Genomic DNA, 15,727 nt, shown 5'->3' with positions numbered 1-15,727 from the left:
TGTACATGGACACTAATGCGACGCTGTTGATGGTGGACGAGTCAGATCCAGCAGAGAGCATGGAATCTCTCGTCTAAAGACGTTGGTTCACCCAACAGGCACTTAAACATGTGACAGCGGAAAAGACACAACTTTGGAAGAAAACAAATGTTCCTGAGGCCTTTTTTTGCCAGACTCTTGATTAAATGAATAACCTTATTACTTTTTTACACTGATAAAAAGTTTTTTGATATTTATTTTTTGTCTCTTTTAGTTTTTTTCTTGTCTTAAATGTTATCCTGCTGAACGTTTGCACCAGTTTTACGTTGATGTGAGGGGAAAAGAGCAGCTCTGTCCAGTTTGCACTATACTATCAGTGTTACTGCCTAAATGGACTGAGCGGAAATGGACAGTTTGACCGTGGCTGCACACAACAGATGTTGGCTCGTGGACTGCACTGAGGCGACACCTGAAACATAACAGTAGGAGCACCAAGACCCAGAGGAGTTCAGGTGATCCACGCCATCAATATTTCAACACAACCCATCACAAAGGAAAATCCAGAGTGTTACTTTAACCACTCAAAAAATCATCAAAATAGCGTTCCTACAAGCTCACAACGCATCACATCGCAGTGTTTTGTGAGCTTGTAGATGGGCTATTTAAAAAATAAAATCTTGAAACATTTTGTAATCAATTTTTTTTTATTGTTTTGCCTATAATGGCATGACCAAAATATGGATGCCATGCCATGGTTAAAGTGGTTAATTCTGAAAGTGTAAGAATGGGCCCGTAATTGTCAATCCTTACACTTACGGAATGATTTTAACAGCTAAGCATGCACTGCATTACTATGTCATCTGGTCAAACTAACTTATTCCACGCTACCCTAGAAGTGGGTTTGGCTCTTATTTTCAGTTAAGAGACTTGATGACTTAAGTATATTGAATAACATAATATTCATAATAATCTTATGATCCAAATATCTCACTGCTGTTTTTATTTTTTTTATTTGAACGAACTCATGTAGACCTATTCATTGCTTCATACAAGTATTTGTATTGTTTTGTAATATATGCTATATCCATACTACTCAATCAATGTTTTTGAATACTTCCACTGGCATTGCGTGGATTAATATTTTTTGAAAACACTACAGATTGTGATCTATGGCTTACAAGGCTCCATTTGTATTGTTTTACAGCTTTGTTAAACACAGCTTTTATGTTTTATCTCATGTTAATGTATGTTATCTATCCTTATTCACGCAACATACTGTACGTTGTACGTATAATGGAGCGGCATGTTGGGTAGAAGCCTTGTATGTCCAAAGCTGTTACTTTTCACAAAATATGAAAAAGAAACTGTTCCAAAGGATCCAATGTAGTTATCATTAAGTTGAATCAAGCTCTTGTTGATACTTTTCATTGGTCAAATATTTATAAAACTCACAGACAGACTTATCCATTTTCATTTTAAAATATTTTAAAAAATAGCAAAAACCACAGATCTACAACCTCATTGCACAGCGTGTTGTGGTCTTCTAGATACGCTATTTGTGCTACTCTTGTGTGACACTGTAGTAGGCTATACACACGGGAGGAGTTTCAGGCGTATAAATTAAGCAAATAAGCCTAGGCTATTTTTGAACAATTTTCACATAATGACATGCTTACGATAGGGACACCATCGTTAAAATGATTTACCACTTGAACCCCAGCATCCATATTCTGAGGGGTACATTAGCCAAAAATAGCAGATCTACAAGCTAACGATACGTCGCAGTGCGTCGCATCGTGAGCTTGTAGATCGGTTGGTTTTGGCTCAGAAATGTGGAGAGAAATTTTAGAGAGAAAGAAAAGCGGTCCAAGTATAGTTGTAGATCAGGACCGTTCCACCAAGAACAGAGGGTTTTAGTGGTTAAACAAATTTCTTATCTGTTCTGCTATCCTCAGGAACTCGCCATAAATGGTCAGAGTGCATCATGCTTTGCTTTCCTCGCATTCACTATGAAGTCCAGACTGTAATTTATTTTATTTTGTTCATCTGAGCCGATATGCCATCATGTTCAGTCTATAAATATAACCCATGTTCAACCCTTTCCGCTCATTGATTCCTACACACTTGTTCCATCTATAGTGACAGCTGGCCTTTTTTCTGCTCACACCCACTTCTCTATGAGAGGAGGATGCTAAATCGTTAAAATTCTCCAACATTTGGAGAAGAGCCCAGATTTCCGATTTAATTTAACTCCACCACAAACCATTTTATTGAACTCTTAAACTGTTTGATGTTTCTGTTTGTTTACATGAGTGCAATTTGTTTCTATAGCCATGCTCACATTTACTTCGAGAACAAACCTCTTTGAATCCTATCTTATTATTTCTTTGTGATCATAGAATTTTATATTTTCATACAATTATTGGTTTGAAACGTGGCCCTATAACTAATGTTTTTGTGGAGAATGTATGACCCAAATCTCCAGTCAGCTAAATCAATCCCACACTAAATTGTGTATCTTCTCCTGTGATTCATACTGATTTGTTCCTAGAATTTGCTGACATTCTTCTGGGCCAGTAAGTTTGCCGCGGTCCATTGAAGCCACGTTGGCAGTTCTATTTTGTAACTTGAAAATGAATAATAAAATGGTTTTTTTTGTCCATTTGTTATATTACATGTTTATATGATAGTATCATAGTGTTGTATTACTATGATACTGTGATATACCTGTACCATATCATAGTGTAATAGTGTTATTTAATACGTAAATTGTATTGCTATACATGAAATAAAGTATGGGTTTTGATGTACTGCATCCTGGTATTAACGTTTTTGGGTAGATCATGATCATAATCAAGATTAGCAGTGAAGCTAAATACCTTACTACTGCCCCCTGCTGTTCATTATAGAACTTGTCAGGCTCAAGGTTATAGTTTCCATTTTTCAATTGGTTTTATTTTTCAATTTCAGTTTAGTTTTAGTTTATTTTTTAATAAGCCTATCTCACAGAATTGCCCCGCCCCCTTAATACGCCCCCTTTCGGGGTTAGTGGTGATAGCGTGATGTCACTCCATAGACGCTACATGTTAACAGAGGTAATTTAAGAAGTCTACAACTTTTGTTTTCTCAAGGTAAGGTTTGTTCTATCTGTTCGAGCTGATTTACCATCTTGTTTGCTTCGTCTGTCACATTTTTACATTAGAAAATGTACTTAGATTCTCCAGAGAAAAAAACGTGTAAATGCTAATGTTAAATGACACCACTATTTACCGGAAGTGGGCGTGGAAAGCGGGCTGTGAGATAGGCCTATTGTAATATAGTCTGGGGAAACATTCAAGAAGGTCACCACAATGCAACAAATTGTAGATCTATAAGTCCACAACGTGTCACATTATTATGCAATGTGAGTTTTGATGATCTGCTCTTTGGGTCAAGGTCATTTTCTCTATGGTGTTATTTTTTAACAGTTCTGGCTGGTTATCTTTTTTTAAGCCCTGTTTAATGTTTACTAAACTAAAATGTTTTGGTTTTGTTTTAGTGATTTGGGATAGTTGTAGTTACCTCTAATAGGTCAGGCTCAGAGATGATGTCCATACAAAACCTGCAGTAAGTAATTACATCCAGGGACACATGTACAGTAATTTATTTAGAGGCCACAGCTCTTGCATATTACAACTGTTGGCTTGTTCATAAGGCAAAAGCAAGAATGAATCCACCAGCTAATTCACACAGAAAACGGAAAGCGTTTGGGGAGGTTGGAGACCCACGGGCATGCAGCAGAATGGCTCAGAATGCAATGTACAGCATTATATATATATACAAAACAACAGTACGACCCAAACGAATGCCACACATCTCATTCTACACAGTTACACAACAAAGACAGACCAACTTTTGTATTTTTTTTTTGTTTTAAATAAAAAAGAAAATTATTTTAGCTTTTTCTTTGTAAAAGTGCAACTCAATTAAAATAGTACCTGTTTAAAGGCCTTTTTTAATGTTGAAATAAAAATAGAATCTCCCAAGTTATCAAAATGGAGCTATGAGAATATTGCATCTCTAGAATACACTCCTATTGGTTCAAGATTCCTTTTGAACCATATCTAATTTGTAAATGTTTGAGATGAGATCACATAGCTTTGACACATGATAAAAATGCAAGTCTAGAACGTCCTGTTGATGTTGATAACAGTGAGTAGACAAGAAAATGTTTATCCTTAACAGCAGAAAGAAAATATACAGAGGTTTAGTGTTCAGTTTGAAGCAGTTGGCATTCACTTAAAAACAGACGAGACAAATATGCTTAATTTATACTCCGTCATAGGGTGGTGTCGTGTGCTGCAAATTGCAGATTCAGAAGCTTACATCGAGTCGCGGTGTAAGCTTGTAGATCTGCTATTTTCAGCCCAGGAGCACGATCCTACGACAGAGTATGAACGAGGCTATAAAAGGGTCCATACACTCATCACAACTATGTACCATTAATGAATGGAGAATACGACAAATAAGCGCCATATAGTTTTGCATTGGACAGGGACACACTTAATAATCTCACTCAACATTGTCAAAACAAATGGTACTCCATATTGCTTAGTAACACAGAAATGATTTTTTAGAAATGAATGAGTCAAAGATAGGTGCTATCTTTATCATGACACAGCTAGACTGTCAATCATGGTTTATTTTTCTTTTTTTCCCTTTTTTCCTCAGTATAAGTACATTTTTTATAGTTAATAGTCCCTTCATAGGCATTTCGAGCTGACAAAGAGGTCCTAGAGTGGCTATCTGAGTAACAGAGTCGGTACATGCATTGGTTACCACCAGGCTAAGTCAAAAGTGTGATTGGGGTCGGACTCGCAGGGGGGAGGGGCGATGGGCGGGGTCTATAGGAGTGGAAAAGGGCTCATGGGTGGAGTTGGTGGGTGGGTGGGGATGGATTGTCTGTGCAGGTGCTTTAGTCATCGTCTTCATCCTCTTCATCACTGTCCTTCATGGAGATACCGGCCATGCCTCCCTCCCTAACTGAAGCTGTGGCTTCCTCCAGTGTCAGCCTGTTGCGCACGGTGTCATACATCTTGCTGTTGAGGGTGGAGTCTATCACCCCCTGTAGGCGGAAGTCCCGGTACTTTTTCTACAGGTGGGAAGAGAGAAGTTATCAATCATTCCCACCATTTTGTTATGTCATATGCCAATTCTGGATAAAAAGCTGCTAATATATTATTATTATTACCCAAAATCTACCAAAAATTCCACACGCCGCACAAGGTGCCCTTTTTTCACTTGAGCACCTGCCCCTCAAAATGTCTGTGCACGCCACTGATAGGCCTATCCCTAGCCTGGGCACCATTCCATTTCGGGTTTATGAACCGGTCGGGAGCGGATGATATCGCTACGTCTTGTTGTATTGTTTTGTAGTCATCAATCTTCCGGAACTTCCTTTTCCCTCAAACCGATTTTTCTCAATAAAAGCTACAGGCTACGAGAGCTTTTATTGTTATTCTTCCGGGGGGAGGGAAAAGGAAGTTCCGTTTGATTGTTCTTGCCTGATGACTACAAAACAATACTACAACATGACATAACGATATCATCCGTTCCAGACTGGTTCACACGGCACTTTTGGAACAGATACCAGGCTTTCCTCCGAGGTGGAAAGCCTGGTGAGGCGAGGTTAGCCTATCTTTCCCTGAAGAAGGCCGAAACGTTGGATTCTTGTCAATAAATATACAGCATCGTGGCTACGTGTGTGCGGCCTTTTCCTCTTTTTTTACTTATTTACTGCCTTAGGCCAGCACCTCACCAACACTGGTGTGCGCCCTTTCCTGTTTAGCCTATCCCTATCAGCTCAGTGGCCTTGTAGTTTGAGTGTCCGCCCTGACTGGGAGGTCGGTGTTTGATCCCAGCCGGGTCATACCAAAGACCAAAGACAAAAATAGCCCCCAATGCAATGCCTCCCTGCTTAGCATCAATGGTTGGATTGGGGGTAAATCCCTGCAACATACTAGCATAGCATTATGTCCAGGGGGTGCACTTGTACATCAAGCTGCCTCATGTGTACAGATCAGGAAGGCTCCTGCCCTATGGGCCTCATGGCTTGGCAAGGCTTACTTACCGGTACTATAGGCCTATCACTTTTTAAAAACATATACTTTTATACTGGACGTGAATGGAGAGGCAACTTGTCACAGTGTCAATATTATGACATCATCAACATGACATTGCCAGATTATCAGATTAACATGAAAGCCATAATGTGTGTGTGTGTGTGTGTGTGTGTGTGTGTGTGTGTGTGTGTGCGTGCGTGCGTGCGTGCGTGCGTGCGTGCGTGCGTGCGTGCCTGCATATCTACCTTTGCAATCCTGATGAGGATTTTTAGCTGGTATACATGGAGCTGTTGATCCATGCGTTCAGTCAGCCAGGTTCCCAGTATGTTCATGGTGGCAGTGTACCATTGCTGAAACACACAAACACAACGCTCTCCAGCAAAACACACAATCACTTCATGCATACTCAAACACAGACTAAACACATGTCGTACTGCAGATAAACACGTAAACACATACGGTGAACAAAACATTAACAGTTGGCACAAAGTATGTTTAAAGATTACATGTTCTACCAGATGATGGTAGGTTGTAGAAAATGGTTGACATGAATGGTCTATAATAGGTAGAACTACTGCAGACAAGTGGTTCTGCAGTAGTAAGCACTCTACTGGAAGAACATCAGTATTTATGTATGGAGTTGAATGTGATTTCACTTCAGATTAATCATTTCAGATTAAACTGCATTCTTTGTCTCCATCTAGAGGCATTGGTCAACCATTGTCACCATGGTGATACTTTGCAGGTGTTAAATATTTACCTCATCAATATCCACCATCCCTCTGTGGTGGAGATATGAGTGCCCCAGAAATGCAAAGGTCCTTGCTTCAAAGCACTGCCACTTAATGTGCCAGGGCTTTGTAAAAAAAAATGTCTTGGCTTGCTCTGTGATCTGATTTGTACATTACAATAGACCACCTAACTAATTTAGGTTGACTATGAAGGTAACATTGTGTACCTAATTACCTAACTGATTTGAGGTTTGCCAAATTGAAAGGTTTTGAATGAATAGTTTTGTAAACAGTCACTATTGTCATTCATTCATGTTATTGTTGTAAATAAAAATGTTATAAATTACAAATAGCTGTATTGAACCAGCAGCTTTTACCGTAGTCTTTTTTTGGGTCATATGCCCAGTCCACACCAATGATTCACAACCCAACTAGTTGCATTGTGCAACCAGTTGCAGCGGTCTGAAATGACGGCCGTTGTAGGTCGATGCAGTTTTGCGAGTGGTCTTTACCAATACCAACATGTTGTGAGGGAAAACCAGATAAAACTAGAAAAATGTGCTGTTCGGAGCACAGGTCTTGACGTCTTGTGGGTGATTTCTGATTTGAGGCATTTATTTATTTATTTGTAAAAACGGGGACACTCGTGCAAACTTTAGAAGCCAGTCTTGGCCAATCAGGATCCCTAGCCTTAGCCACAAAAGACAGGTTGCCCTGCCCCAAAGTTCATAGACATTTCCTGACCACCCCCAGCTTCATCCAGCAGATGGCTGATCAGTTGGTTATACTGTAAGAAGTGCAATGGGGGAGTAGCAGTTAGGGACTCAGTAGCCTCTTGAGAGTGAAACAGACTGTTGACTTGAGAAAAGAGCTAGTGGAGTAGGCTAGTAGAAGTAAAGAGGGCGCTGTTTCTCCTTTATTTGCCGATGGGTTCTCAGATTGGGGACTCAGTGACACTTACTGTAGACCAAGGTCAGGATGCAAACCGGGTTACCTTCTGATTACCAGACAAGCCTCTTTGCAATAGCACCATACTTCATATGCAAATCTATTACAAGGCATTTAGCAGACACTCTTAATCCAGAACGATTTACAGTAAACAAGGTAAACACGAGGTACATCAAATGCATAAAAATAGTAATCTAGGTTCATAGGTAAACCAAGAACCTATCATCAGTCTAAACAGACAATATAATATATACTGTATTTAAAAATAAAAAAAACAATAATAATCATTACATTGAATGAACCTGGTCTGTCCAAAATACTGTCACATGTTATCTAAACTTTAGATACACTAAGCTACCGCCGCTCTGTGATTGAATGCTGCAATGCTCTTTCCCGTTTTCCTAAACTGGGCACCTGGTGGCTTAGATTAGAATAGTGATTCTCAACCTGTGAGCCTGGGCCCACACATTGATTGAACATTAAAAGAATGCTCTGAAAATGCATGTGGCCCACCCATCTGAACACTTACAGTATCATGGTAGTAGCTGCATGATAGGCTGCCGGGAATGCTTTTGAGATTTTCAAGTGGGCCCTGCTCCAGAAAAGGTTGAGAACCACATCCACTGGTGTAGAACAACTTTTTCGTTAACTATAGAAAGTTAGAGGTCCACTATTAGATAGACTCATACTTCTGAGTGGGAGACATTCCAGTAGTAGCTCATAAACTATTAGATAGACTCATACTTCTGAGTGGGAGACATTCCAGTAGTAGCTCATAAACTAGAAGAACACGTGACGGCACCATCTCGCCACAGAGTGAATTGACCCACATGGTGAAGTGGCGGCAAATGATTGAAAGAAATCCGGTGATGTCACCAAGTGTGAAGAGGGTCATTGTCATGAGTCTCAGCTCGGTATACAGTATTTCTAAAGGGAACAGAGTAACATTGCAAAGAAAATGATTTGATAGTTCCCTTGCTGCCTCTATGTAAGAAAAATAAGGAAAAAATAGACAGTAGAAGATATCAAACCAAACCGTTTGCCTCCCTCAAATGGGTCCAATTCTACTCTTTTTGAAACGATGAAACCTATAAAAATCTATGTTTTTGAAAAGCTATGCTATTACATGCCAGCTAAGGGAACCCTGAACTGCAATGATTAGCTGATGTGCCAAATTAATCCTCCCAAGAAAGAATTATGCACATCCTCCGTTTCTTGGTGCTGAGCCAAACTGTAAAAACAGAATCATGAAAAACAAAGCAGGGGCTCAACTCACTTTTGAATGCTCAAAAAGAAAATTGCAACAAACAGCAGATATTTGATATTTGGCCATTTCTGTAATCAAGCCAATGGAGGGAGATGGTTGTGTCACTGTAGACTAGAGTCTTCAAATGTTTTCATTTTGGATTACCTTTTTGTTGTTTTTTGTTTCCAGTGTTTATAGGATCTGGACCGGGTCTAAAAGAAGTAGGTCGGGAGTGGCTTATTGTCGGTATCAGCCAGTAGCACGCAGGAGTCTGTGCCCGTTACAATGCGCTAGACCCCTGGGAGATGGATTTATGAGGTGGAGCGCAACACCTACCATCAGCTCCCAGTACTTCCCGCACGACTTGCCGCACCCAAGCCGTGCTACTCACTGAGTTGGCGGTGCCTGGGATCGAACCCATGAACTTGTGGTTCAAAGGAGTTGAACCACAAAAATATGCGCGGAAAGGTAGTTACCTTTCCACGCATATTTAGTAGGCTACAGCAGCCTATTTTGTTTTTTACACACGTCTCAACCACGGTGCTCTGCTCAGCAGAACGCCCTTCCCTCTTCCCCAGTCTGGCAGTATAGCACTAGCCACGTGTACTGCACGTGCATTTGTTTCGACAGTTCACCCACCACCCCGCCAACCCGCCTCCCCGCGGTTACAAGAGAAGGACATACAATATCAGGACACGTGGAGAGGACATAGTGTGTTTTGGGCAATCAGTGTGGTCTTGATCTGTCAAATGGAGTCTGTACGGCTGAAGACACATGAACACTTCTGTGGGAGACGCAGTCTGGGAGAGGAGATATTGTTTGTTTTGGACAAACAGCGTGGTGTTGATTTGTGTCAGCTGAAGCTTCATGTCAGAGTGTTTGTGTTGGAGCGCCTCAGCTGCAGAGTTCATGGGCAACCTCTTCCAGAGAGTGATGGAGACACTAAAACTCAGCTGAAGAAACATGTTGTATGCATGCATGCATGCATGCATGCCATGCTGTGTGCTGCTATGCCAGTGTTGAAGTCTGTCACTCACTCACTGTGTTATTTATGGCGTTATCTTTCTGGTACAATCCAAATATGTTAACTCTGTTAACATATTTGTATGTTAACAACCCGAACGCCCGGGGTTATTTAATCCATTAAATCATAGCACCCAGCGATTTATAGCAGCGGAGCACATTTAGCGACGGACCGGATGTTATCCCAGATGTGGCTGAAGTAGCTTGATGTAGCCAAAACACTCTCGAGGCAATCGACAACAACGGGAGTTATGATTAATTCTAACGCGACCAGCGTATATGATATATGATATCAATAATCTCCGTCCTTTTGATCAATCTGAGCGCTGGGCGTTACTAATTGATAGGGTGGAGAACTCCGTCCTGTGCGCTCAGGGTTAAGAACTAACTATGTTAAGAACTCTGTTGTTAACTTAAGAACTCTGGACATAAGGATGGGAGAGGAAATATTGTGTGTTTTGGACAAACAGCATGGTGTTGATTTGTGTCAGCTGAAGCTTCATGTCAGAGTGTTATGTTGGAGCGCCTCAGTGCAGTGCGGTTGCCGTGTACTGTGCAACCTCTTCCAGAGAGAGATGGAGACACTAACACATGTTGTTTCTCCCTCGCTGAAGGGGGGACCAAAAGATTGTTGTGTGTAGGGCAACAGAATCGTCAGCTACATCCCTTTAACATGCAGAGCTGCGTCCCACAGAAGTATTAGCAGTGACGGGTACTCTAATGCACGCTCTCTTGAAGCCTCTCTCTCTCTGTGTGTGTGTGTGTGTGTGTGTGTGTGTGTGTGTGTGTGTGTGTGAGTGAGAGAGAGAGACAGAGAGGCAGAGACAGTGCTTTTGCACTACTGTAGAGTTCAGTACAGAGTTCAGTACAGTACCTGTATAGCATAGTTGTACCGCTCAGTTCACACAGGTGTGATTTTATTTTATTTTTTAGCATCCAATAGTGAGTTGCAAGCCCCCGCTTGGTTTTCCAATTAATCCTCTCCACACATTTCCTCGCGTAGCCAGACTTATCAGCCTTTGCAATGCAAATTACCACGCAGTGTGATATTGTCTGGCTACGCGAGGCTAACACATTTCTGTGTTGCGACTGCCCCTTGCTGGATGGACAGATACTTTACCCCAGTGCCACACGATGAGCACTTGAAGTGATGTTGAAAGTGTATAGAAAGTCACTGAAATGACCACAGGGTCATTATTTTGTATGCAACTATGCATATAAAGATAATTCATATCTGAGGGCTTCTAAGAGCCATAATTAAAGTTTGTGCTTGAAAAAAGAACCCATACTCATTTTCGACTAAGAATTAATCGGCAAAACAAAAAACAGAATGAGAGTGAGTAGATGGTCAGCAGGCAGGCATTGGTGCTATTTTCTTATACTTTCTCACAACCTTTCAGGGTCAGAGCTTAGCTCCAGGTGGTTCAGATTCCAAGTTATAAGAGAACAGCACACAAGAGTGATAGAAACAGTTGTCATCCCCCCCGATATTAAGGGAAATAAAATGTCAACTTTATGTAGCGTGAGGAGGCAGGACCACAACAGGTTTAAATGGCCCAAACTGGGCAAGGATTGTCTGGCTGATTGGGTTTGAGTGTTTGTAGCTTTGTGTTTTAGCATCAGACAAATCGCCACTGTCGGGCATAAACCTCGTATCTTTCATTTTGTGTTATTTTTGCATTCTTTGTGAATTTTTTCAGTGAAAGTGGTTAAGTCTGTATGTGGGTTTTTATACAAATGTTAAACCAATGAAATGTATTAACAAGAGCTTAATAATAACTATCCATTTGGAACACAGCTTAAATATTTTTCCATTTCTTGAAAAGTTACAATTTTGGACATAGAAGGTTCCCACTCGACAGCGACGAAATGGACCTACGGCGTTTGCTTGAGGCCAGATAAGCAGTTGCCTGTCCCCACTTCAGTGGAGTTGAGCGTGCAGTGCATGCATACATTGCAGGTGGGCAGGTTCTAAGGCACGGTACTGTAGTGCTTAATTGTATCTTCATCATACGCCAGTATCCCACGCAGGAAGTAGCAGATCTACAAGCTCAGAATTTGTCACGATGGGACACCTTTGTGAGCTTGTCTATCTTGTCTATCTTCTACGTGCGACACCAATATACGACAAAGTATAAATCAGGCTTATGCTCCAATGAGGCAGAACTCTGAGAAGGAGGGTCATGCTAGAAAATGTACACAGGAAGATTATTTGACTCTAAAATCATGCCAATCAACATAATGTGTTAAAACAACGCAACATTTAGAGATAAGTGCCACTTTCTTTTTCTACAGAGGCAGCAGGAATGGAGTTAATCAGGAAAGAAAAGGATCAAGAGAAGTAAAATAAATAGTGAAAGACAGAGAGATAACAGTAAACTGCTGATGCAATATTCAGGTGTTTTTCAGATACATGCAAAATGGATGATGTTAGTAATGAAAGATGAGAATGAGTAGCGACATCAAAATATCCTATTAATAAAAAATCAACACAAAACAAATCAATTAAAAATATCTATGAAACACCAAACTGAAACTGATAGTTTGAGGCATTCTTAACAACAGTTTAACATGTGGTGTGCAGCTTGGTAGGAACTGGATGCATTTGGGAATCACAAGAAAGACACATGAAGGGATGCTCCACACTGGAGCAAGGATGAGACACAAGGAGACAAGACAGCTAGTGTGTGGACCTCAACAACTAAAGCAAACACACTCCACAACAGTGTCACACTTTTCTCTAAAATATAAATACACACATATACGTATATACTGTTTGTATATATTGTATATCTTGCACAGGACTGCACAGCTCCCAGCCAATAAAAGGGCTGAAACCACAGGAAGACAGTACACTCTCAAGCACCTCTTTAAAATATATATTGTACAATGCACACACTATACTGCCACCACACGCACGCACGCACGCACGCACGCACGCACGCACGCACGCACGCACGCACGCACGCACGCACGCACGCACGCACGCACGCACGCACACACACACACACACACACACACACACACATACACATACACACTGCACCACACATCTTCCATCCACACAAAGCCATCGCACACCTGTGAGGGCACAGGTCCGTACAATAACCAATTTGTCTCTTGAACAATATGAAAGCAAGCACATCACAGCTGTATGTGTACTTCAACTCACACATGGAGGACACATTACTTTCAATGTATCATTGTAGGATTATGTTTTCATAAGACAGTGCTCTCTTCTCTTCAAAGACTATGTGCATGCAGCATGTTGGCCTCTTAACCACTTAAGCCCAGGCTATATTTTATTGTGTGGCGAGTGAAAATAGCCGCAGTGATCTGCTATTTTCACTATTTTTGAAAAAAGAAAAATAATTGAAATGATATGATATGCTTTGACATGTTGTTGACATTAAAAAAATAGTTATTTTGCCTCTCTCCTCATGCCCAAATTATGAATTTGGGTAATTCATACATTGTTGCACGACTGTGACGTTCGACGCAAAGTGACAGGTATTCATCTGAGAAAGGTGATTTTGCCCCGGAAACGGGTTGTTGTTGTCAGCGATGCAGTCATGTGATAATGTATAAAATGCCACGTAAGCTAATGTAGTAACTAGCCGTCTGTAACCCTGATCTAATATTCCTCTTATGTTATACCGTCTAATATTCCCCTTGATGAGTGTTAGATGTTTGGCTTCCCATGTGGCAGACCCAGGTTTGGTATCTAGAGGTAAGAGGGTGGTGTAGCAGAATAGTCCTGGCTAAGCAAAGCAAAGCAAAGTTCTTTGTTTACCCAGGGTGAATGGACTAAGCTCGAGATGCTTGTTTACAGCCAGACCCTGCTCATAGAACATTTCATGGTAGGGGTTCAATGCCTTGCTCAAGGGCACTTCAGCGGTGGTAATTTTAACGTGCCGGTCCACTGGCGACCTTCCGATAACAAGACCACTCCGCAAACCGTTCGGCCACCGCTGCCACTAATGGCTGTAGTTTAATATCTCCCTTGGTCAGGAGGGATTCCCTGGCCAAGGCCCCAGATGTCGGTCTACTGCTAGGGTGGTTACACTGGCATCCCCTGCCTATACAATTTGTCTCTTTTCGATCTACGAAGACCACAAGACTTTCTGTAACTTTACAGAAACTGTGGAGTTCTCTGATGGTTTTATTTTGTCCATTGGAGGTATAAAGAAAATGCATTAAAAAACCCGAAACCCGAGTCAAAGTGTATGGAAGCACACCCAGAACCAGTGAAATACATTTAATGACACGACCCGGTTCGCTTAGTTCTTCTACTCGAAAAGAGCCACAAGTGTACAACATGGACTCAACATTTTAACATTTTAAGTTAGCACAGCTGAACCCACAATTCTGGGTATATGTTCCACTGTGTGATGACTCCAGTCAGAGGACAGAATGTCATATTTATTCCGCAGGATGACATGCTAATGATCCAGCTGCAGGACTGCCCAACTAAAGTGGAGAAGTCGGTTTAGCTCAGCTCACCACTGACAACAGCACACAGGGTGCAGCAGTAAGCCGAACACCTGTAAATCCTAATGCTAACGCGTATAGCTTCACATGGTGTGCACATAATTCTGTTCTATTTAGAGAGAGCACTGCCTTAGATAATCCTTCTTGGGGGTGCTTTTATGGACTCTTTGTTCTGCAAACAACAATGATTTCATAGACAAAGATCCAAAAGCACAGTGGCAATATTGCACACCAGAATACAGAGGGCAGCAGCTAATGTTTGGAGAGGATAGAAGAGAGAATAGAGAGATAGAAAAAGGAAGAGAAAGGTCTAAGGATGTGGAGAATCCAACAGGCCTCTTCTGCTAGGCGGAGGTGCATTCCCCACGGTCTCAAAATGGAACTTATCACTGTCTGCTCTGTTGTTTTGCCACATTTTGGAAAGCCCCTCCCCTGTGATGAGGAGGAAATGGCATCTTACTTACATCAAATAACCTTTCTATATACACCTCCTCATTGACCTTATCACGCAGCATGTCCTGAGAGTGGCGCACGAAGGTCACGTAGCCATCAGCCACGTCCATCCCGGGCTTCTACAATGAGAGCACAGACAGAAACGTGGAAGGGTCACGATTTGAAGGGTATACAGATTGCATTTTTATGAAAACAAATAATTACGAGAAAATGGTACATACACAGAGCTTTTAAAAACATGTGGAACTAGAAAAAGTGCTCCTCTGAACATTTGTTGTGGGCGTGCATTGTTTGGTATTGTGGTCATACAAGTAACAACAAGTAACAATTAATAGCCAATAGACAATGACTTACAGTAGATGGAACTTGTAGTGTGTTATACCAATTTGCGTGATATTTGGATAAAATATTAATATAAAATAATTGTTTCACATAAGTTGGCCTCCTGGTGGCGCTATAAGATTTGAAAAAATGCAGGCCAGACATTTTTACTCTGCCTCTAGGGAGTGTGCATACAAACGTTTACAACAGATCGGTGCAGTTATAGGTAAAGGTGTGACTCGACCTGTTATAGCGCCACCATGAGGCGCTTGAAAAATGTCTCAGCGTGTTGCAATGCGACAAATTGTGAACTTGTAGATCTGCTATTTTCCGCGCAGGACACTGTTGTACAACGGAGAATAAATTAGGCTTTAGGAGAGAGAAAACCAAAAAAGGAAAACTTACAGTAATTAAGCCCAGTAGAAAATGGAACA

At 41.2% G+C, this 15,727-nt stretch overlaps 3 protein-coding genes across 6 annotated transcripts in view; 2 read left to right on the top strand and 1 right to left on the bottom strand.

The window, feature by feature from the left end:
• Positions 1–2,075, top strand: part of ca16b (carbonic anhydrase XVI b) — a 128,047-nt gene extending 125,972 nt beyond the window's left edge. The window contains 1 exon segment of the mRNA XM_079509913.1: positions 1–2,075. This exon segment is cut by the window's left edge and continues 70 nt beyond it. Coding sequence (XP_079366039.1) covers positions 1–77 — 77 coding nt within the window. The 3' untranslated portion in view covers positions 78–2,075.
• The window catches only part of cplane2 (ciliogenesis and planar polarity effector 2), a 395,788-nt gene that overhangs the window by 365,068 nt on the left and 14,993 nt on the right, over positions 1–15,727 (top strand). The window lies entirely within an intron of this gene.
• cadpsb (Ca2+-dependent activator protein for secretion b) overlaps positions 3,607–15,727 on the bottom strand; it is a gene marked incomplete at its 5' end in the record, with an annotated part of 108,424 nt that continues 96,303 nt past the window's right edge. For all 4 annotated transcript variants that reach the window (XM_079509182.1, XM_079509183.1, XM_079509184.1 and 1 more), the window contains 3 exons: positions 3,607–5,110; positions 6,326–6,430; positions 14,984–15,091. In XM_079509182.1, coding sequence (XP_079365308.1) covers positions 4,934–5,110; positions 6,326–6,430; positions 14,984–15,091 — 390 coding nt within the window. In that variant the 3' untranslated portion in view covers positions 3,607–4,933. The remainder of the gene's footprint in view (positions 5,111–6,325; positions 6,431–14,983; positions 15,092–15,727) is intronic.

Source organism: Electrona antarctica, assembly GCF_951216825.1.
Source record: "Electrona antarctica genome assembly, chromosome: 9".
NCBI classification, from domain to species: Eukaryota; Metazoa; Chordata; class Actinopteri; order Myctophiformes; family Myctophidae; genus Electrona; species Electrona antarctica.
This window is presented reverse-complemented; position numbering and strand designations above follow the sequence as displayed.